The following is a 24,152-nucleotide window of genomic DNA, read 5'->3' on the forward strand; positions in this document are numbered from 1 at the left end:
TTCGAAGTCTACAGGGAAAAGGTATCTTTTTTAACTGTTGCTGGGTCATATGGCTCAGCAATTAGAGAACAGGCTTATCTGTCCTCAGAAACTTGGAATTTTGTACCTACTTTGGTCCATAATATGACCGAAGAAATGTGTAAGTGAATATACACTCAGTTCACTGAGCTGAAAGAGAACCCACATGAACAATAAACGGTAGAAATTACAATTTTGTTGTCAAAATGTTCCAGCTGGGGAGGAGCCATAGTGTTTGTTGGCAAGACTAGACTTTCGGCAACTGCTGAGTGTTAAAATGTATCTCCGGTCAACACTTGCACTACTTTATCATCACAGGGATGTTGATGACAAGCCTTGTTAAGGTGGTCAATGATTTTGCAGATGGGGAAACCTGCAAAATGGCACTTCACTTCAAGCAGAGTTGGTGTATACGGTAACTGCTGCTAGCAGATCAGTTCCTGACTGTTACAAACAAATTCATAGTGGATTTAGCTTTTCTTGTTCGCTTTACAACATTCATGTATTTCTGTGTCCGGTTTTATTGTTTGTGCACATCTTGGGTCCATGCTTATCAGCTGCCCTGATATAGTGTTTGAAATAGTTACGAATTGTTTCACACCATTATTCTTATTATTCTAGATATTGCTACTTAGAACCTAAACATTTTGTTTGCCTGATGCTTTAGTCCGTTTGTGGTAATTGTTTATCAAAACCTTAAAGGTCACATGCAACGTAAAATACAACTTTGCAGATTCTGATACCTTTCAGTATGCACTTACCGAAACAAATCATCAAAAATGCCAATTCAACTTATAAAGTTGAAAAAAAACGCGATGAAAAAAAAAAGCCCGCAAAATCGGATTTCAAACGCTTCACAAAATTTCCCCCAGCGCTGGGGGGAAAACTGGTTTCAACAGCTGTGATGCGCTGCGCCTATAACGCATGCGCCGTGAATATGTTCGCAGAGCTTGAAACAGTATGCCTGCCCGGAGTATGAGGTCGTGAGCAATAGTCTAATCTTGGTTGTGTACACAAACAAGTAAATAATCTACAAGTTACATAAAGAAACTTGTTGACTGTGGTAAGCAGCCTATGTCACAGAGAAATCTCAATGTCTGGCTTATTGTCACCTACACGTCTGCCTGCCTGTCTGCTAATGACAATATGCAATACACAGCTTCAATCACTGACCACATGCAATTTGAACTTGACACCTATCAGGCTATACGCCATAAACAAAATAAATTGATTTATGACTTGTGCACCCAAGTCCTGTCTCTGCCACATTATGTAATTAGACAGGTGTGATACTTGTACATATGACATGTTTTTATGTCTGTGGGATGCAAACAAACTACATCCAATTTTCTGTTATGACTGGATCTGACGGAAACTGGTGCAAACTCTTGTCAGTTTCAAGTCCTGCTTTGTACTTGGACGAATGACAGTTTTCAGGCATGCAGTAGTTCACCATCTCTACAGGGATGATTTTTGACTAGATCGAACACAAATTCAGAGAACATGTATTTTCCAAACCCAACATCTCTATATACATTCTTCATGGATAACACCTTCTTCTGGTGCATACGATTTTGTTTGACAATGATATATGAATCTATACTGAAACGACGCATCAAATACAATAAGAGAAGTTGTTATCCATAGAGAATCTTACGAATCGTACTTTCTTGTGATTCGCCATGCTTCTAAAATGCTCATCAAACAGATCATCTTTCTGTACACACAATGAGCCCTCAGCGAATCAGCAAATGAACCAGCCAATCGGAAGCCCTCGGTACACTTGAAAGCACATCCATCCGCTATGACTGGGTTCGGTCTCCGCAAGGCTTCGTTTCAAGGGAAGTAAGCCCAAGTACAAAATATTGCACTCTTGAATTGCGATTGTACGCTTATAATTTTGTTTATTTACTTTTTATAAGCGGCAATGTATATCATACGTCATGAATAATTGATAATTGTATTTTAATTATGTTTGCTTTTTTGGTTGCATGTGACCTTTAAGCTGTGCTTACAACTGAAATTTTCCTAGTTACGCCCATATCAGTGTAAATGTTTATAATGAACTGCTAATACTCCAGCTGCCTAATCACAACCTCCACAGCCATCAGAGACTGTGCAAAATGACCGAAGCTGACCACATGACCCATTTGGCTGCCTGGTACGGCCATCAAAATTGCTCAAAATATAGTCCAGAATCCAAACAAATTCTTATCTGGTAAGCGTATACAATAGTGTCTGCTTACCTTTTTCCATGGACAAGATTGCCTCAGAGCTATTCACAGACAGCACTTCTCCATAATCACTGTTGGTCGCTCGACAGTGGTATTTTCCCTCGTCTAATGCTGTTACCCAAACGATGGTCAAATTACTGGCATAGGAATTGCTGTACACTGACACTCTTTCATCAGGACGAATTGGAATATTATTCTTAAACCAAGTGAAATTGGCCCTTGGATTTGTGCTGTTAATGGAGCACTCGAAAGATGTATTCGTGCCTTCCTTAGTGGTCTGGTCTTTTGGTGACGTCTGGAAACCTTCCAGGTCTGAAAATTGTTAAGAGAAATTCAACAGAATGTGAATGTTAAATGCTGCAAGTGGAAGCACTTCGAAATATCACTGAATCTTTCATGCTTGGGGTGGAACTGCTTGACAAGGCTCTGAAGGAAGTAATTACACATTTAGACATTCGCTGTGAGAAGGCAATGTCACTGACAGTTCTTGACACAGAGTAACATGACTGACTAGAATGCAGAGCCCCATTTCACAAAATGATCACAACTCTCATACTTAATAACAGACTCACAATAGTTGTAGTGCTAAAATCGCTTTGTGAAACTGGACCCTGAACTGCAAATATCAGTGGTGGAGGGTGATGAGGACAGTGGAGTGACACACAGGCTGGTGTTGTCCTTAAGCATTGACGGACAAGGTAATCTCTAAAGATACAGCAGATGGGAGGATACAAGTTCCAAACCAGTTATTGCCACTATACATTGGAAGTTTTCAATAATATAATATTTTACAATCAGTAAAAGCAAGACCAAATTGTATCAAACATAAATAAAGGTTATTTCAAAACCCCATATCAGGTTAAATAATGACCATTTCAAAATCTAGGTTATGAAATGGTCAAAATTTAACCTGACATGACGTTTCAAAACGTGTACTTCAAAACTTATACAAACCTGTAGAGGTTATGAATTCTTTGAAGGAAGTCCTCCTTGGGGTACATATAAGCATTTTTATGTCCATTAAAAATCCCCACGACAGTTGTAACTATTTTGATAATAAAATGTTTACAAAACAAAAAACGTGTTTTTGTCTTGTGAGACCACCCTTATAGGGCCCCTCAGGCCCCCTACAGCCAAGAGCAGGTAACTCTGGCCGTCTACCTCGCATCTCACTTTTCATGCTGAACGGATCAGACAGAATGAGGGGAGGAGGGTGGCCGTACCCCTATGAGGACTTTCTTCAAAGAATTCATAACCTCTACAGGTTTGTATAATTCTTTTTCAGAAGAAGTCCTCCTTGGGGTACATATAAGCTTTAAACAGACTCCCAAAGATAAGCAATAGGGAGTGGTATTCTGTCTGACAGCACAGTCCATTCGATCGAAGTGCCAATCTACAACCATACGGAAATAGAAAAGGCACCTACCTTGTCACCTGACCGCTGATGTCAATCAAGGTGTGTGTGTGTGGGGGGGATGTGTGTGACAAAGCTGAGGACCCGCTTGTCAAAGCATATATTCCCATTGGCCAAAACTTGGGAAACCCCAAATAACAAACCCTGCCCACCCCAAACAAAGTTTGGAAACGTGGACATAGGAGAAACTCTTCAAAACTGGAAAACCTGTCCATACCACATTAGCAAGCTAAGCGGGGAAATGGATAGGAAAGTAAGGCACCAAGCCAAGGGAGGGCGGGATTAAAAAACCATCACCAAATACCACCACCAGTCAAATGGGAACGGATAGCAACCCACCACCAAGTGCAAACAGATATAGTCTACAAGTCTCAATTGGTTTGAGCACTGCGGAGAACTGACTGACTGAACCGAGCACGCTCTCGGGATTGTCTGTACAGTTGGTAATGCCGGATGAACGTGCTCGGATGGCTCCAAATAGCCGCTGAGAGCTCCTCAATGGGCAGAGCAGCGGCATACGCTTTTGACGTGGCCACTGCTCTTCCTGAGTGAGCTTTCAACCCCTCTGGGGGAGATAAGCCCTTATGTATGTAGGCCATGCAGATTGCCGATACAATCCATCGGGATACTGTTTGTGTATTAGCCGGACAACCAGTTTTGCCATCGCCATAAAATTAAATTATCAGTCATTTGGTCTCCTTTGGAAATCATGAGTAAAAAGTTTAAAAGTCAGAACTGTAAAATGATTGATTCTTTCATTGTAAAATTGCAGTCCATCTGCTAGGTCAACCAACACCGATTCCAATAACTATTCTTTGTCCTCTGTTGAGGAAGAAGGCACAACTTGTAAGCCTTCACTAGAATGAAATTCAGTGAATCTATCTTAAGTTTCTCTGGTACTGATATTGGCTTTTACAGCAAAACTGAACTGAAATCAGAACAAATTTGTTCTACTCTACTGAAACATTAGACTAAGGCTTAGTCTCTGAATATCTGCCTAATCATGAATGCACGATGTAATAAATGCACCTTTTTAATTGCCATTTGCATGGTAGGCAAACAACACCATCTTTTGAAGGAGACATCTCATCCAATCATTCATATCAAGATGTGTTGGATTAAATTTATGTTTTACACCTCCGATATCCATTAAAGGATATTTTAGTGTTTTCTCAGCCCTTGCATTTGTTGACTGTAAATGTTTCAGTAGTCTGTCTTACAGTCCCTGAACCACATTATTTTGCCCTCCCTGCAAAGCTAAAAGTCTAAATGAAGCAAGTCTAGATTTCCTCAGGTTCAGGATCTCTGGTCTCGCTGGGGCTTTTTTTCAATTGATAGGGTTTGTTTGTTATTATCAAATTATATATACTTGGACACTTAAAAAGAGACACACAAAACATGATTCCCATTGCTTTAGCGGCGAAAAATGTTTGAATTATCAGGGATTTAACTTGAGTCCTGTATTCAGGGCTCATTCTCATAATTTCGTGGCGCTTTTGGCTTCAAAATGTGGTCTCAGACACTTAAATATTTTTATCATTAATACCATGTTTTAATATTGTTGTAATTGAATTACTGTTATTGCATTGTGTATCATTATTGGCAGAATAATTAAAATGCAAACTATACCATTACCCAGCAAGTAGCACACTCGGTGATAACTTATTGTTACTTGATCAACATTTTAAAAAAAACATACTTGTGCTTTTTTTGTGTCCAATTGGATGCGCGAATCTATTTCATTGCATCTGTTGTCAAGTTTTAAGCGTACAGGACACAGGAATTTGCATCCTGTAAATCCCTGAATTATAGAACAATTGTTAGTCATAAACAGGATGACTTTCATAATGCACACCAGGAAACCGTTGAAAGCAATCTTTCAATTCTCAAAACACTGAGATACTGGTTTTGTGCCAAAGACAGAATATTGCTACTAGAGGTCCTGATGTTCAGAAAATAAAATTTTGTAGCACACTTGCATTATCGTGCAAAGCATGACGAGTTATTGAATAGTCATCTGCAAAACAATACAATTAGAACAAACGGTAAATCACCAACCATTCAAAATGAGCTTCTTGATATTTTCTCATCAAGAATTTCAAACCAGTTTGTTAATGACAGCAATTCACAGAAATGTTTTTCTGTCACTGCAGATGAGGCAACACATTCCTCAACCAGAGGACACATTTCCTTCTCTGTTCGACACATATGCCCAAGGAATATAAAGGCAGCTGCCTTAGCCAAGTCATTCCTCACAGAACTAGACAAATATGGAGTTATGGAATGCTATATGAGGTGTCAAGTGAGTGAGTTTAGTTTTACGCCACACTCAGCAATATTCCACCTACATTCCAACACTCTGTAAATAATCGAGTCTGGACCAGACAATCTAGTGAGCATTGATCTGCGCAATTGGGAACCGATGACGTGTCAAGTCAGCGAGCCTGACCACCCTATCCCTTAAGTTGCCTCTTACAACATGCATAGCTGTCTTTTATGGCAAGCATGGGTGGTGTTACTCAATACATAATCCAGTACATAGTTATCTCTCATGTTGCAGTTGCTGACTATAGACCTTATTCGTGCATCAAGTCATCAGCGTTTGAGACAGATTTGTGATGGCGAGTCTGTATGGGAGGAACCTTTCAATGAGGCATCTGATGTGGCAAGGAAATACTACATTACTCCAACTAAGTCAAACTGTGTGAGACGTCAAATGCACGACAATGCCCCTGCATCAACAACTGAACTTCGAAGTCTACAGGGAAAAGGTATCTTTTTTAACTGTTGCTGGGTCATATGGCTCAGCAATTAGAGAACAGGCTTATCTGTCCTCAGAAACTTGGAATTTTGTACCTACTTTGGTCCATAATATGACCGAAGAAATGTGTAAGTGAATATACACTCAGTTCACTGAGCTGAAAGAGAACCCACATGAACAATAAACGGTAGAAATTACAATTTTGTTGTCAAAATGTTCCAGCCGGGGAGGAGCCATAGTGTTTGTTGGCAAGACTAGACTTTCGGCAACTGCTGAGTGTTAAAATGTATCTCCGGTCAACACTTGCACTACTTTATCATCACAGGGATGTTGATGACAAGCCTTGTTAAGGTGGTCAATGATTTTGCAGATGGCGAAACCCGCAAAATGGCACTTCACTTCAAGCAGAGTTGGTGTATACGGTAACTGCTGCTAGCAGATCAGTTCCTGACTGTTACAAACAAATTCAAAGTGGATTTAGCTTTTCTTGTTCGCTTTACAACATTCATGTATTTCTGAGTCCGGTTTTATTGTTTGTGCACATCTTGGGTCCATGCTTATCAGCTGCCCTGATATAGTGTTTGAAATAGTTACGAATTGTTTCACACCATTATTCTTATTATTCTAGATATTGCTACTTAGAACCTAAACATTTTGTTTGCCTGATGCTTTAGTCCGTTTGTGGTAATTGTTTATCAAAACCTTAAAGGTCACATGCAACGTAAAATACAACTTTGCAGATTCTGATACCTTTCAGTATGCACTTACCGAAACAAATCATCAAAAATGCCAATTCAACTTATAAAGTTGAAAAAAAACGCGATGAAAAAAAAAAAGCCCGCAAAATCGGATTTCAAACGCTTCACAAAATTTCCCCCAGCGCTGGGGGAAAACTGGTTTCAACAGCTGTGATGCGCTGCGCCTATAACACATGCGCCGTGAATATGTTCGCAGAGCTTGAAACAGTATGCCTGCCCGGAGTATGAGGTCGTGAGCAATAGTCTAATCTTGGTTGTGTACACAAACAAGTAAATAATCTACAAGTTACATAAAGAAACTTGTTGACTGTGGTAAGCAGCCTCTGTCACAGCGAAATCTGGCTTATTGTCACCTACACGTCTGCCTGCCTGTCTGCTAATGACAATATGCAATACACAGCTTCAATCACTGACCACATGCAATTTGAACTTGACACCTATCAGGCTATACGCCATAAACAAAATAAATTGATTTATGACTTGTGCACCCAAGTCCTGTCTCTGCCACATTATGTAATTAGACAGGTGTGATACTTGTACATATGACATGTTTTTATGTCTGTGGGATGCAAACAAACTACATCCAATTTTCTGTTATGACTGGATCTGACGGAAACTGGTGCAAACTCTTGTCAGTTTCAAGTCCTGCTTTGTACTTGGACGAATGACAGTTTTCAGGCATGCAGTAGTTCACCATCTCTACAGGGATGATTTTTGACTAGATCGAACACAAATTCAGAGAACATGTATTTTCCAAACCCAACATCTCTATATACATTCTTCATGGATAACACCTTCTTCTGGTGCATACGATTTTGTTTGACAATGATATATGAATCTATACTGAAACGACGCATCAAATACAATAAGAGAAGTTGTTATCCATAGAGAATCTTACGAATCGTACTTTCTTGTGATTCGCCATGCTTCTAAAATGCTCATCAAACAGATCATCTTTCTGTACACACAATGAGCCCTCAGCGAATCAGCAAATGAACCAGCCAATCGGAAGCCCTCGGTACACTTGAAAGCACATCCATCCGCTATGACTGGGTTCGGTCTCCGCAAGGCTTCGTTTCAAGGGAAGTAAGCCCAAGTACAAAATATTGCACTCTTGAATTGCGATTGTACGCTTATAATTTTGTTTATTTACTTTTTATAAGCGGCAATGTATATCATACGTCATGAATAATTGATAATTGTATTTTAATTATGTTTGCTTTTTTGGTTGCATGTGACCTTTAAGCTGTGCTTACAACTGAAATTTTCCTAGTTACGCCCATATCAGTGTAAATGTTTATAATGAACTGCTAATACTCCAGCTGCCTAATCACAACCTCCACAGCCATCAGAGACTGTGCAAAATGACCGAAGCTGACCACATGACCCATTTGGCTGCCTGGTACGGCCATCAAAATTGCTCAAAATATAGTCCAGAATCCAAACAAATTCTTATCTGGTAAGCGTATACAATAGTGTCTGCTTACCTTTTTCCATGGACAAGATTGCCTCAGAGCTATTCACAGACAGCACTTCTCCATAATCACTGTTGGTCGCTCGACAGTGGTATTTTCCCTCGTCTAATGCTGTTACCCAAACGATGGTCAAATTACTGGCATAGGAATTGCTGTACACTGACACTCTTTCATCAGGACGAATTGGAATATTATTCTTAAACCAAGTGAAATTGGCCCTTGGATTTGTGCTGTTAATGGAGCACTCGAAAGATGTATTCGTGCCTTCCTTAGTGGTCTGGTCTTTTGGTGACGTCTGGAAACCTTCCAGGTCTGAAAATTGTTAAGAGAAATTCAACAGAATGTGAATGTTAAATGCTGCAAGTGGAAGCACTTCGAAATATCACTGAATCTTTCATGCTTGGGGTGGAACTGCTTGACAAGGCTCTGAAGGAAGTAATTACACATTTAGACATTCGCTGTGAGAAGGCAATGTCACTGACAGTTCTTGACACAGAGTAACATGACTGACTAGAATGCAGAGCCCCATTTCACAAAATGATCACAACTCTCATACTTAATAACAGACTCACAATAGTTGTAGTGCTAAAATCGCTTTGTGAAACTGGACCCTGAACTGCAAATATCAGTGGTGGAGGGTGATGAGGACAGTGGAGTGACACACAGGCTGGTGTTGTCCTTAAGCATTGACGGACAAGGTAATCTCTAAAGATACAGCAGATGGGAGGATACAAGTTCCAAACCAGTTATTGCCACTATACATTGGAAGTTTTCAATAATATAATATTTTACAATCAGTAAAAGCAAGACCAAATTGTATCAAACATAAATAAAGGTTATTTCAAAACCCCATATCAGGTTAAATAATGACCATTTCAAAATCTAGGTTATGAAATGGTCAAAATTTAACCTGACATGACGTTTCAAAACGTGTACTTCAAAACTTATACAAACCTGTAGAGGTTATGAATTCTTTGAAGGAAGTCCTCCTTGGGGTACATATAAGCATTTTTATGTCCATTAAAAATCCCCACGACAGTTGTAACTATTTTGATAATAAAATGTTTACAAAACAAAAAACGCGTTTTTGTCTTGTGAGACCACCCTTATAGGGCCCCTCAGGCCCCCTACAGCCAAGAGCAGGTAACTCTGGCCGTCTACCTCGCATCTCACTTTTCATGCTGAACGGATCAGACAGAATGAGGGGAGGAGGGTGGCCGTACCCCTATGAGGACTTTCTTCAAAGAATTCATAACCTCTACAGGTTTGTATAATTCTTTTTCAGAAGAAGTCCTCCTTGGGGTACATATAAGCTTTAAACAGACTCCCAAAGATAAGCAATAGGGAGTGGTATTCTGTCTGACAGCACAGTCCATTCGATCGAAGTGCCAATCTACAACCATACGGAAATAGAAAAGGCACCTACCTTGTCACCTGACCGCTGATGTCAATCAAGGTGTGTGTGTGTGGGGGGGATGTGTGTGACAAAGCTGAGGACCCGCTTGTCAAAGCATATATTCCCATTGGCCAAAACTTGGGAAACCCCAAATAACAAACCCTGCCCACCCCAAACAAAGTTTGGAAACGTGGACATAGGAGAAACTCTTCAAAACTGGAAAACCTGTCCATACCACATTAGCAAGCTAAGCGGGGAAATGGATAGGAAAGTAAGGCACCAAGCCAAGGGAGGGCGGGATTAAAAAACCATCACCAAATACCACCACCAGTCAAATGGGAACGGATAGCAACCCACCACCAAGTGCAAACAGATATAGTCTACAAGTCTCAATTGGTTTGAGCACTGCGGAGAACTGACTGACTGAACCGAGCACGCTCTCGGGATTGTCTGTACAGTTGGTAATGCCGGATGAACGTGCTCGGATGGCTCCAAATAGCCGCTGAGAGCTCCTCAATGGGCAGAGCAGCGGCATACGCTTTTGACGTGGCCACTGCTCTTCCTGAGTGAGCTTTCAACCCCTCTGGGGGAGATAAGCCCTTATGTATGTAGGCCATGCAGATTGCCGATACAATCCATCGGGATACTGTTTGTGTATTAGCCGGACAACCAGTTTTGCCATCGCCATAAAATTAAATTATCAGTCATTTGGTCTCCTTTGGAAATCATGAGTAAAAAGTTTAAAAGTCAGAACTGTAAAATGATTGATTCTTTCATTGTAAAATTGCAGTCCATCTGCTAGGTCAACCAACACCGATTCCAATAACTATTCTTTGTCCTCTGTTGAGGAAGAAGGCACAACTTGTAAGCCTTCACTAGAATGAAATTCAGTGAATCTATCTTAAGTTTCTCTGGTACTGATATTGGCTTTTACAGCAAAACTGAACTGAAATCAGAACAAATTTGTTCTACTCTACTGAAACATTAGACTAAGGCTTAGTCTCTGAATATCTGCCTAATCATGAATGCACGATGTAATAAATGCACCTTTTTAATTGCCATTTGCATGGTAGGCAAACAACACCATCTTTTGAAGGAGACATCTCATCCAATCATTCATATCAAGATGTGTTGGATTAAATTTATGTTTTACACCTCCGATATCCATTAAAGGATATTTTAGTGTTTTCTCAGCCCTTGCATTTGTTGACTGTAAATGTTTCAGTAGTCTGTCTTACAGTCCCTGAACCACATTATTTTGCCCTCCCTGCAAAGCTAAAAGTCTAAATGAAGCAAGTCTAGATTTCCTCAGGTTCAGGATCTCTGGTCTCGCTGGGGCTTTTTTTCAATTGATAGGGTTTGTTTGTTATTATCAAATTATATATACTTGGACACTTAAAAAGAGACACACAAAACATGATTCCCATTGCTTTAGCGGCGAAAAATGTTTGAATTATCAGGGATTTAACTTGAGTCCTGTATTCAGGGCTCATTCTCATAATTTCGTGGCGCTTTTGGCTTCAAAATGTGGTCTCAGACACTTAAATATTTTTATCATTAATACCATGTTTTAATATTGTTGTAATTGAATTACTGTTATTGCATTGTGTATCATTATTGGCAGAATAATTAAAATGCAAACTATACCATTACCCAGCAAGTAGCACACTCGGTGATAACTTATTGTTACTTGATCAACATTTTAAAAAAAACATACTTGTGCTTTTTTTGTGTCCAATTGGATGCGCGAATCTATTTCATTGCATCTGTTGTCAAGTTTTAAGCGTACAGGACACAGGAATTTGCATCCTGTAAATCCCTGAATTATAGAACAATTGTTAGTCATAAACAGGATGACTTTCATAATGCACACCAGGAAACCGTTGAAAGCAATCTTTCAATTCTCAAAACACTGAGATACTGGTTTTGTGCCAAAGACAGAATATTGCTACTAGAGGTCCTGATGTTCAGAAAATAAAATTTTGTAGCACACTTGCATTATCGTGCAAAGCATGACGAGTTATTGAATAGTCATCTGCAAAACAATACAATTAGAACAAACGGTAAATCACCAACCATTCAAAATGAGCTTCTTGATATTTTCTCATCAAGAATTTCAAACCAGTTTGTTAATGACAGCAATTCACAGAAATGTTTTTCTGTCACTGCAGATGAGGCAACACATTCCTCAACCAGAGGACACATTTCCTTCTCTGTTCGACACATATGCCCAAGGAATATAAAGGCAGCTGCCTTAGCCAAGTCATTCCTCACAGAACTAGACAAATATGGAGTTATGGAATGCTATATGAGGTGTCAAGTGAGTGAGTTTAGTTTTACGCCACACTCAGCAATATTCCACCTACATTCCAACACTCTGTAAATAATCGAGTCTGGACTAGACAATCTAGTGAGCATTGATCTGCGCAATTGGGAACCGACGACGTGTCAAGTCAGCGAGCCTGACCACCCTATCCCTTAAGTTGCCTCTTACAACATGCATAGTTGTCTTTTATGGCAAGCATGGGTGGTGTTACTCAATACATAATCCAGTACATAGTTATCTCTCATGTTGCAGTCGCTGACTATAGACCTTATTCGTGCATCAAGTCATCAACGTTTGAGACAGATTCGTGATGGCGAGTCTGTATGGGAGGAACATTTCAATGAGGCATCTGATGTGGCAAGGAAATACTACATTACTCCTAGTAAGTCAAACTGTGTGAGACGTCAAATGCACGACAATGCCCCTGCATCAACAACTGAACTTCGAAGTCTACAGGGAAAAGGTATCTTTTTTAACTGTTGCTGGGTCATATGGCTCAGCAATTAGAGAACAGGCTTATCTGTCCTCAGAAACTTGGAATTTTGTACCTACTTTGGTCCATAATATGACCGAAGAAATGTGTAAGTGAATATACACTCAGTTCACTGAGCTGAAAGAGAACCCACATGAACAATAAACGGTAGAAATTACAATTTTGTTGTCAAAATGTTCCAGCCGGGGAGGAGCCATAGTGTTTGTTGGCAAGACTAGACTTTTGGCAACTGCTGAGTGTTAAAATGTATCTCCGGTCAACACTTGCACTACTTTATCATCACAGGGATGTTGATGACAAGCCTTGTTAAGGTGGTCAATGATTTTGCAGATGGCGAAACCCGCAAAATGGCACTTCACTTCAAGCAGAGTTGGTGTATACGGTAACTGCTGCTAGCAGATCAGTTCCTGACTGTTACAAACAAATTCAAAGTGGATTTAGCTTTTCTTGTTCGCTTTACAACATTCATGTATTTCTGAGTCCGGTTTTATTGTTTGTGCACATCTTGGGTCCATGCTTATCAGCTGCCCTGATATAGTGTTTGAAATAGTTACGAATTGTTTCACACCATTATTCTTATTATTCTAGATATTGCTACTTAGAACCTAAACATTTTGTTTGCCTGATGCTTTAGTCCGTTTGTGGTAATTGTTTATCAAAACCTTAAAGGTCACATGCAACGTAAAATACAACTTTGCAGATTCTGATACCTTTCAGTATGCACTTACCGAAACAAATCATCAAAAATGCCAATTCAACTTATAAAGTTGAAAAAAAACGCGATGAAAAAAAAAAAGCCCGCAAAATCGGATTTCAAACGCTTCACAAAATTTCCCCCAGCGCTGGGGGAAAACTGGTTTCAACAGCTGTGATGCGCTGCGCCTATAACACATGCGCCGTGAATATGTTCGCAGAGCTTGAAACAGTATGCCTGCCCGGAGTATGAGGTCGTGAGCAATAGTCTAATCTTGGTTGTGTACACAAACAAGTAAATAATCTACAAGTTACATAAAGAAACTTGTTGACTGTGGTAAGCAGCCTCTGTCACAGCGAAATCTGGCTTATTGTCACCTACACGTCTGCCTGCCTGTCTGCTAATGACAATATGCAATACACAGCTTCAATCACTGACCACATGCAATTTGAACTTGACACCTATCAGGCTATACGCCATAAACAAAATAAATTGATTTATGACTTGTGCACCCAAGTCCTGTCTCTGCCACATTATGTAATTAGACAGGTGTGATACTTGTACATATGACATGTTTTTATGTCTGTGGGATGCAAACAAACTACATCCAATTTTCTGTTATGACTGGATCTGACGGAAACTGGTGCAAACTCTTGTCAGTTTCAAGTCCTGCTTTGTACTTGGACGAATGACAGTTTTCAGGCATGCAGTAGTTCACCATCTCTACAGGGATGATTTTTGACTAGATCGAACACAAATTCAGAGAACATGTATTTTCCAAACCCAACATCTCTATATACATTCTTCATGGATAACACCTTCTTCTGGTGCATACGATTTTGTTTGACAATGATATATGAATCTATACTGAAACGACGCATCAAATACAATAAGAGAAGTTGTTATCCATAGAGAATCTTACGAATCGTACTTTCTTGTGATTCGCCATGCTTCTAAAATGCTCATCAAACAGATCATCTTTCTGTACACACAATGAGCCCTCAGCGAATCAGCAAATGAACCAGCCAATCGGAAGCCCTCGGTACACTTGAAAGCACATCCATCCGCTATGACTGGGTTCGGTCTCCGCAAGGCTTCGTTTCAAGGGAAGTAAGCCCAAGTACAAAATATTGCACTCTTGAATTGCGATTGTACGCTTATAATTTTGTTTATTTACTTTTTATAAGCGGCAATGTATATCATACGTCATGAATAATTGATAATTGTATTTTAATTATGTTTGCTTTTTTGGTTGCATGTGACCTTTAAGCTGTGCTTACAACTGAAATTTTCCTAGTTACGCCCATATCAGTGTAAATGTTTATAATGAACTGCTAATACTCCAGCTGCCTAATCACAACCTCCACAGCCATCAGAGACTGTGCAAAATGACCGAAGCTGACCACATGACCCATTTGGCTGCCTGGTACGGCCATCAAAATTGCTCAAAATATAGTCCAGAATCCAAACAAATTCTTATCTGGTAAGCGTATACAATAGTGTCTGCTTACCTTTTTCCATGGACAAGATTGCCTCAGAGCTATTCACAGACAGCACTTCTCCATAATCACTGTTGGTCGCTCGACAGTGGTATTTTCCCTCGTCTAATGCTGTTACCCAAACGATGGTCAAATTACTGGCATAGGAATTGCTGTACACTGACACTCTTTCATCAGGACGAATTGGAATATTATTCTTAAACCAAGTGAAATTGGCCCTTGGATTTGTGCTGTTAATGGAGCACTCGAAAGATGTATTCGTGCCTTCCTTAGTGGTCTGGTCTTTTGGTGACGTCTGGAAACCTTCCAGGTCTGAAAATTGTTAAGAGAAATTCAACAGAATGTGAATGTTAAATGCTGCAAGTGGAAGCACTTCGAAATATCACTGAATCTTTCATGCTTGGGGTGGAACTGCTTGACAAGGCTCTGAAGGAAGTAATTACACATTTAGACATTCGCTGTGAGAAGGCAATGTCACTGACAGTTCTTGACACAGAGTAACATGACTGACTAGAATGCAGAGCCCCATTTCACAAAATGATCACAACTCTCATACTTAATAACAGACTCACAATAGTTGTAGTGCTAAAATCGCTTTGTGAAACTGGACCCTGAACTGCAAATATCAGTGGTGGAGGGTGATGAGGACAGTGGAGTGACACACAGGCTGGTGTTGTCTTTAAGCATTGACGGACAAGGTAATCTCTAAAGATACAGCAGATGGGAGGATACAAGTTCCAAACCAGTTATTGCCACTATACATTGGAAGTTTTCAATAATATAATATTTTACAATCAGTAAAAGCAAGACCAAATTGTATCAAACATAAATAAAGGTTATTTCAAAACCCCATATCAGGTTAAATAATGACCATTTCAAAATCTAGGTTATGAAATGGTCAAAATTTAACCTGACATGACGTTTCAAAACGTGTACTTCAAAACTTATACAAACCTGTAGAGGTTATGAATTCTTTGAAGGAAGTCCTCCTTGGGGTACATATAAGCATTTTTATGTCCATTAAAAATCCCCACGACAGTTGTAACTATTTTGATAATAAAATGTTTACAAAACAAAAAACGCGTTTTTGTCTTGTGAGACCACCCTTATAGGGCCCCTCAGGCCCCCTACAGCCAAGAGCAGGTAACTCTGGCCGTCTACCTCGCATCTCACTTTTCATGCTGAACGGATCAGACAGAATGAGGGGAGGAGGGTGGCCGTACCCCTATGAGGACTTTCTTCAAAGAATTCATAACCTCTACAGGTTTGTATAATTCTTTTTCAGAAGAAGTCCTCCTTGGGGTACATATAAGCTTTAAACAGACTCCCAAAGATAAGCAATAGGGAGTGGTATTCTGTCTGACAGCACAGTCCATTCGATCGAAGTGCCAATCTACAACCATACGGAAATAGAAAAGGCACCTACCTTGTCACCTGACCGCTGATGTCAATCAAGGTGTGTGTGTGTGGGGGGGATGTGTGTGACAAAGCTGAGGACCCGCTTGTCAAAGCATATATTCCCATTGGCCAAAACTTGGGAAACCCCAAATAACAAACCCTGCCCACCCCAAACAAAGTTTGGAAACGTGGACATAGGAGAAACTCTTCAAAACTGGAAAACCTGTCCATACCACATTAGCAAGCTAAGCGGGGAAATGGATAGGAAAGTAAGGCACCAAGCCAAGGGAGGGCGGGATTAAAAAACCATCACCAAATACCACCACCAGTCAAATGGGAACGGATAGCAACCCACCACCAAGTGCAAACAGATATAGTCTACAAGTCTCAATTGGTTTGAGCACTGCGGAGAACTGACTGACTGAACCGAGCACGCTCTCGGGATTGTCTGTACAGTTGGTAATGCCGGATGAACGTGCTCGGATGGCTCCAAATAGCCGCTGAGAGCTCCTCAATGGGCAGAGCAGCGGCATACGCTTTTGACGTGGCCACTGCTCTTCCTGAGTGAGCTTTCAACCCCTCTGGGGGAGATAAGCCCTTATGTATGTAGGCCATGCAGATTGCCGATACAATCCATCGGGATACTGTTTGTGTATTAGCCGGACAACCAGTTTTGCCATCGCCATAAAATTAAATTATCAGTCATTTGGTCTCCTTTGGAAATCATGAGTAAAAAGTTTAAAAGTCAGAACTGTAAAATGATTGATTCTTTCATTGTAAAATTGCAGTCCATCTGCTAGGTCAACCAACACCGATTCCAATAACTATTCTTTGTCCTCTGTTGAGGAAGAAGGCACAACTTGTAAGCCTTCACTAGAATGAAATTCAGTGAATCTATCTTAAGTTTCTCTGGTACTGATATTGGCTTTTACAGCAAAACTGAACTGAAATCAGAACAAATTTGTTCTACTCTACTGAAACATTAGACTAAGGCTTAGTCTCTGAATATCTGCCTAATCATGAATGCACGATGTAATAAATGCACCTTTTTAATTGCCATTTGCATGGTAGGCAAACAACACCATCTTTTGAAGGAGACATCTCATCCAATCATTCATATCAAGATGTGTTGGATTAAATTTATGTTTTACACCTCCGATATCCATTAAAGGATATTTTAGTGTTTTCTCAGCCCTTGCATTTGTTGACTGTAAATGTTTCAGTAGTCTGTCTTACAGTCCCTGAACCACATTATTTTGCCCTCCCTGCAAAGCTAAAAGTCTAAATGAAGCAAGTCTAGATTTCCTCAGGTTCAGGATCTCTGGTCTCGCTGGGGCTTTTTTTCAATTGATAGGGTTTGTTTGTTATTATCAAATTATATATACTTGGACACTTAAAAAGAGACACACAAAACATGATTCCCATTGCTTTAGCGGCGAAAAATGTTTGAATTATCAGGGATTTAACTTGAGTCCTGTATTCAGGGCTCATTCTCATAATTTCGTGGCGCTTTTGGCTTCAAAATGTGGTCTCAGACACTTAAATATTTTTATCATTAATACCATGTTTTAATATTGTTGTAATTGAATTACTGTTATTGCATTGTGTATCATTATTGGCAGAATAATTAAAATGCAAACTATACCATTACCCAGCAAGTAGCACACTCGGTGATAACTTATTGTTACTTGATCAACATTTTAAAAAAAACATACTTGTGCTTTTTTTGTGTCCAATTGGATGCGCGAATCTATTTCATTGCATCTGTTGTCAAGTTTTAAGCGTACAGGACACAGGAATTTGCATCCTGTAAATCCCTGAATTATAGAACAATTGTTAGTCATAAACAGGATGACTTTCATAATGCACACCAGGAAACCGTTGAAAGCAATCTTTCAATTCTCAAAACACTGAGATACTGGTTTTGTGCCAAAGACAGAATATTGCTACTAGAGGTCCTGATGTTCAGAAAATAAAATTTTGTAGCACACTTGCATTATCGTGCAAAGCATGACGAGTTATTGAATAGTCATCTGCAAAACAATACAATTAGAACAAACGGTAAATCACCAACCATTCAAAATGAGCTTCTTGATATTTTCTCATCAAGAATTTCAAACCAGTTTGTTAATGACAGCAATTCACAGAAATGTTTTTCTGTCACTGCAGATGAGGCAACACATTCCTCAACCAGAGGACACATTTCCTTCTCTGTTCGACACATATGCCCAAGGAATATAAAGGCAGCTGCCTTAGCCAAGTCATTCCTCACAGAACTAGACAAATATGGAGTTATGGAATGCTATATGAGGTGTCAAGTGAGTGAGTTTAGTTTTACGCCACACTCAGCAATATTCCACCTACATTCCAACACTCTGTAAATAATCGAGTCTGGACTAGACAATCTAGTGAGCATTGATCTGCGCAATTGGGAACCGACGACGTGTCAAGTCAGCGAGCCTGACCACCCTATCCCTTAAGTTGCCTCTTACAACATGCATAGTTGTCTTTTATGGCAAGCATGGGTGGTGTTACTCAATACATAATCCAGTACATAGTTATCTCTCATGTTGCAGTCGCTGACTATAGACCTTATTCGTGCATCAAGTCATCAACGTTTGAGACAGATTCGTGATGGCGAGTCTGTATGGGAGGAACATTTCAATGAGGCATCTGATGTGGCAAGGAAATACTACATTACTCCTAGTAAGTCAAACTGTGTGAGACGTCAAATGCACGACAATGCCCCTGCATCAACAACTGAACTTCGAAGTCTACAGGGAAAAGGTATCTTTTTTAACTGTTGCTGGGTCATATGGCTCAGCAATTAGAGAACAGGCTTATCTGTCCTCAGAAACTTGGAATTTTGTACCTACTTTGGTCCATAATATGACCGAAGAAATGTGTAAGTGAATATACACTCAGTTCACTGAGCTGAAAGAGAACCCACATGAACAATAAACGGTAGAAATTACAATTTTGTTGTCAAAATGTTCCAGCCGGGGAGGAGCCATAGTGTTTGTTGGCAAGACTAGACTTTCGGCAACTGCTGAGTGTTAAAATGTATCTCCGGTCAACACTTGCACTACTTTATCATCACAGGGATGTTGATGACAAGCCTTGTTAAGGTGGTCAATGATTTTGCAGATGGCGAAACCCGCAAAATGGCACTTCACTTCAAGCAGAGTTGGTGTATACGGTAACTGCTGCTAGCAGATCAGTTCCTGACTGTTACAAACAAATTCAAAGTGGATTTAGCTTTTCTTGTTCGCTTTACAACATTCATGTATTTCTGAGTCCGGTTTTATTGTTTGTGCACATCTTGGGTCCATGCTTATCAGCTGCCCTGATATAGTGTTTGAAATAGTTACGAATTGTTTCACACCATTATTCTTATTATTCTAGATATTGCTACTTAGAACCTAAACATTTTGTTTGCCTGATGCTTTAGTCCGTTTGTGGTAATTGTTTATCAAAACCTTAAAGGTCACATGCAACGTAAAATACAACTTTGCAGATTCTGATACCTTTCAGTATGCACTTACCGAAACAAATCATCAAAAATGCCAATTCAACTTATAAAGTTGAAAAAAAACGCGATGAAAAAAAAAAAGCCCGCAAAATCGGATTTCAAACGCTTCACAAAATTTCCCCCAGCGCTGGGGGGAAAACTGGTTTCAACAGCTGTGATGCGCTGCGCCTATAACACATGCGCCGTGAATATGTTCGCAGAGCTTGAAACAGTATGCCTGCCCGGAGTATGAGGTCGTGAGCAATAGTCTAATCTTGGTTGTGTACACAAACAAGTAAATAATCTACAAGTTACATAAAGAAACTTGTTGACTGTGGTAAGCAGCCTCTGTCACAGCGAAATCTGGCTTATTGTCACCTACACGTCTGCCTGCCTGTCTGCTAATGACAATATGCAATACACAGCTTCAATCACTGACCACATGCAATTTGAACTTGACACCTATCAGGCTATACGCCATAAACAAAATAAATTGATTTATGACTTGTGCACCCAAGTCCTGTCTCTGCCACATTATGTAATTAGACAGGTGTGATACTTGTACATATGACATGTTTTTATGTCTGTGGGATGCAAACAAACTACATCCAATTTTCTGTTATGACTGGATCTGACGGAAACTGGTGCAAACTCTTGTCAGTTTCAAGTCCTGCTTTGTACTTGGACGAATGACAGTTTTCAGGCATGCAGTAGTTCACCATCTCTACAGGGATGATTTTTGACTAGATCGAACACAAATTCAGAGAACATGTATTTTCCAAACCCAACATCTCTATATACATTCTTCATGGATAACACCTTCTTCTGGTGCATACGATTTTGTTTGACAATGATATATGAATCTATACTGAAACGACGCATCAAATACAATAAGAGAAGTTGTTATCCATAGAGAATCTTACGAATCGTACTTTCTTGTGATTCGCCATGCTTCTAAAATGCTCATCAAACAGATCATCTTTCTGTACACACAATGAGCCCTCAGCGAATCAGCAAATGAACCAGCCAATCGGAAGCCCTCGGTACACTTGAAAGCACATCCATCCGCTATGACTGGGTTCGGTCTCCGCAAGGCTTCGTTTCAAGGGAAGTAAGCCCAAGTACAAAATATTGCACTCTTGAATTGCGATTGTACGCTTATAATTTTGTTTATTTACTTTTTATAAGCGGCAATGTATATCATACGTCATGAATAATTGATAATTGTATTTTAATTATGTTTGCTTTTTTGGTTGCATGTGACCTTTAAGCTGTGCTTACAACTGAAATTTTCCTAGTTACGCCCATATCAGTGTAAATGTTTATAATGAACTGCTAATACTCCAGCTGCCTAATCACAACCTCCACAGCCATCAGAGACTGTGCAAAATGACCGAAGCTGACCACATGACCCATTTGGCTGCCTGGTACGGCCATCAAAATTGCTCAAAATATAGTCCAGAATCCAAACAAATTCTTATCTGGTAAGCGTATACAATAGTGTCTGCTTACCTTTTTCCATGGACAAGATTGCCTCAGAGCTATTCACAGACAGCACTTCTCCATAATCACTGTTGGTCGCTCGACAGTGGTATTTTCCCTCGTCTAATGCTGTTACCCAAACGATGGTCAAATTACTGGCATAGGAATTGCTGTACACTGACACTCTTTCATCAGGACGAATTGGAATATTATTCTTAAACCAAGTGAAATTGGCCCTTGGATTTGTGCTGTTAATGGAGCACTCGAAAGATGTATTCATGCCTTCCTTAGTGGTCTGGTCTTTTGGTGACGTCTGGAAACCTTCCAGGTCTGAAAATTGTTAAGAGAAATTCAACAGAATGTGAATGTTAAATGCTGCAAGTGGAAGCACTTCGAAATATCACTGAATCTTTCATGCTTGGGGTGGAACTGCTTGACAAGGCTCTGAAGGAAGTAATTACACATTTAGACATTCGTTGTGAGAAGGCAATGTCACTGACAGTTCTTGACACAGAGTAACATGACTGACTAGAATGCAGAGCCCCATTTCACAAAATGATCACAACTCTCATACTTAATAACAGACTCACAATAGTTGTAGTGCTAAAATCGCTTTGTGAAACTGGACCCTGAACTGCAAATATCAGTGGTGGAGGATGATGAGGACAGTGGAGTGACACACAGGCTGGTGTTGTCCTTAAGCATTGACGGACAAGGTAATCCCTAAAGATACAGCAGACGAGAGGATACAAGTTCCAAACCAGTTATTGCCACTATACATTGGAAGTTTTCAATAATATAATATTTTACAATCAGTAAAAGCAAGACCAAATTGTATCAAACATAAATAAAGGTTATTTCAAAACCCCATATCAGGTTAAATAATGACCATTTCAAAATCTAAGTTATGAAATGGTCAAAATTTAACCTGACATGATGTTTCAAAACGTGTACTTCAAAATTTAAGTTTAAAATTAATCAGAGCAAAGTCACAGCAGAGGTCTACCTGAATCTGGAAGGAACCTACTTTACTATCGACACAACTGGAGATAAACCTACTTTACTATCGACACAACTGGAGATAAACCTACTTTACTATCGACACAACTGGAGATAAACCTACTTTACTATCAACAAAACTGGAGATAAACCTACTTTACTACAGACAAAACTGGAGATAAACCTACTTTACTACAGACAAAACTGGAGATAGGGTAAGTCATGAGGTCATTGTTGGTGCACATCACTTCTTTCAAAAGAACAGGTAACTGTTGCAAGCTGAGGTGTGTTTGGATGAATGATCTACATTGTTGTACTTGTACATTGTTTTATGCTCATAAGAATAAGGAACACCCTAATTATAGTGTTGTTAATGGATCTATATCAGTATTGTCTTGTTTCAGATACAACTTCCCAGCTGAGTAACTTCATGAAACTGTCTCACTGACCCTAAGCATGGACTTAGTACCAAAAGCACCGTGGTCAGAGTTTCAAAGTAATGCAGAAAATGCAGTCATCTATCTGACTTGACGGAGCAATTAGACTAGTGAAGAGAAACAATATATCTTACCTGGCGTCCGGGAGTAATAGCAGGTGGAAGCGCAGGATTTCCTAAATACTTCTGCTGGTGGCCGTTGTAGACACTCACGATTGTATTGGAAGTTTGTGCAATTAGCTGTCTCCTTGTCCATTCGGTCTTCTGCCAGTTCTGTGTAAGAGAGATATGAACTATCTTCATGAGCAACCACAATGTAAATTCTGGACACATGATGTCACCTTGAACTACATAAAAAACAAACTGGTTTTGAACCATTCAAGATGAAGTATTTGTTATTTTGCAGGATGACAATTCAGTTACTACTGCCGGCTTGAAATTAGACCTCACAACAGTTTCGGTTTTCTGCCACATGCTCCATTTATTACATCTGGGCATTATTATAAAACATCTACCCTGATGTGGAACGAAATATTCCGCATCTCACAATACACGACACAACAGTATTCACAAACCAAATGATATCAACACCTACTGATATCTGTTAAAGATGACAATGACTGATGTGATTGAGGTAGTTGAGTTCAGTGGTGGTGCTCTTTTTCGGAGTAGATCTCATAGATAGATCTGGTAATATACAGGTGCCTTTTGGTAGTTTTGGATTTCTGAATTGAACATTTTTTGTGTTTGCAAGACAAGTTTGACTTTGACTGAAATTGGTGGTTGTGCTCTTTTCTGGACATCAGTTCAATCTGACCTGTGTCAATTATCTTCAAATTATCTTTCTACCCCATAAATTATTTTTAAAAACTCAGTACTTACTATCACAGATACAAGTTTTCTGGCAGTGTAAATGGAACCATGTTACATTGACATTCGCATCAAGTCCTGGTTTGCAGCTGTCATTATCTCTATATTGGGAGCAGTCTGCTCGTTTGTCCCAGCAATCTGCAAAATAATACAAAAAATACATGATTAGCATGGCAAAAGTTATGTAAGGATATATTGTCATTTTTACTGCGAGTACAGGAAGCTATATAGAGAATCTCACCCAAGTGTCTACTGATATCAAATATATCAACATGAGTTGATAAAGTAACAAATATCCGAGGCTTGCCGACGATATTTTTACCTTAGCAATGAGTGTTGATATAATTGATGTCGGTAGACACGCTGGTGAGATTCTATTTATCATCCT

At 39.7% G+C, this 24,152-nt stretch overlaps 1 protein-coding gene across 3 annotated transcripts in view; it reads right to left on the reverse strand.

Moving 5' to 3' along the window:
- Window positions 1-24,152, reverse strand: part of LOC137278262 (peroxidasin homolog) — a 49,076-nt gene that overhangs the window by 3,544 nt on the left and 21,380 nt on the right. For all 3 annotated transcript variants that reach the window (XM_067810503.1, XM_067810504.1, XM_067810502.1), the window contains 6 exons: window positions 23,777-23,902; window positions 23,030-23,167; window positions 21,490-21,789; window positions 15,081-15,380; window positions 8,673-8,972; window positions 2,265-2,564 (listed from right to left, as the gene is read on the reverse strand). In XM_067810503.1, the coding sequence (XP_067666604.1) occupies window positions 2,265-2,564; window positions 8,673-8,972; window positions 15,081-15,380; window positions 21,490-21,789; window positions 23,030-23,167; window positions 23,777-23,902 (1,464 nt within the window). The remainder of the gene's footprint in view (window positions 1-2,264; window positions 2,565-8,672; window positions 8,973-15,080; window positions 15,381-21,489; window positions 21,790-23,029; window positions 23,168-23,776; window positions 23,903-24,152) is intronic.

The sequence above is a fragment of the Haliotis asinina genome, chromosome 3 (genome assembly GCF_037392515.1).
Source record: "Haliotis asinina isolate JCU_RB_2024 chromosome 3, JCU_Hal_asi_v2, whole genome shotgun sequence".
Lineage (NCBI taxonomy): Eukaryota > Metazoa > Mollusca > Gastropoda > Lepetellida > Haliotidae > Haliotis > Haliotis asinina.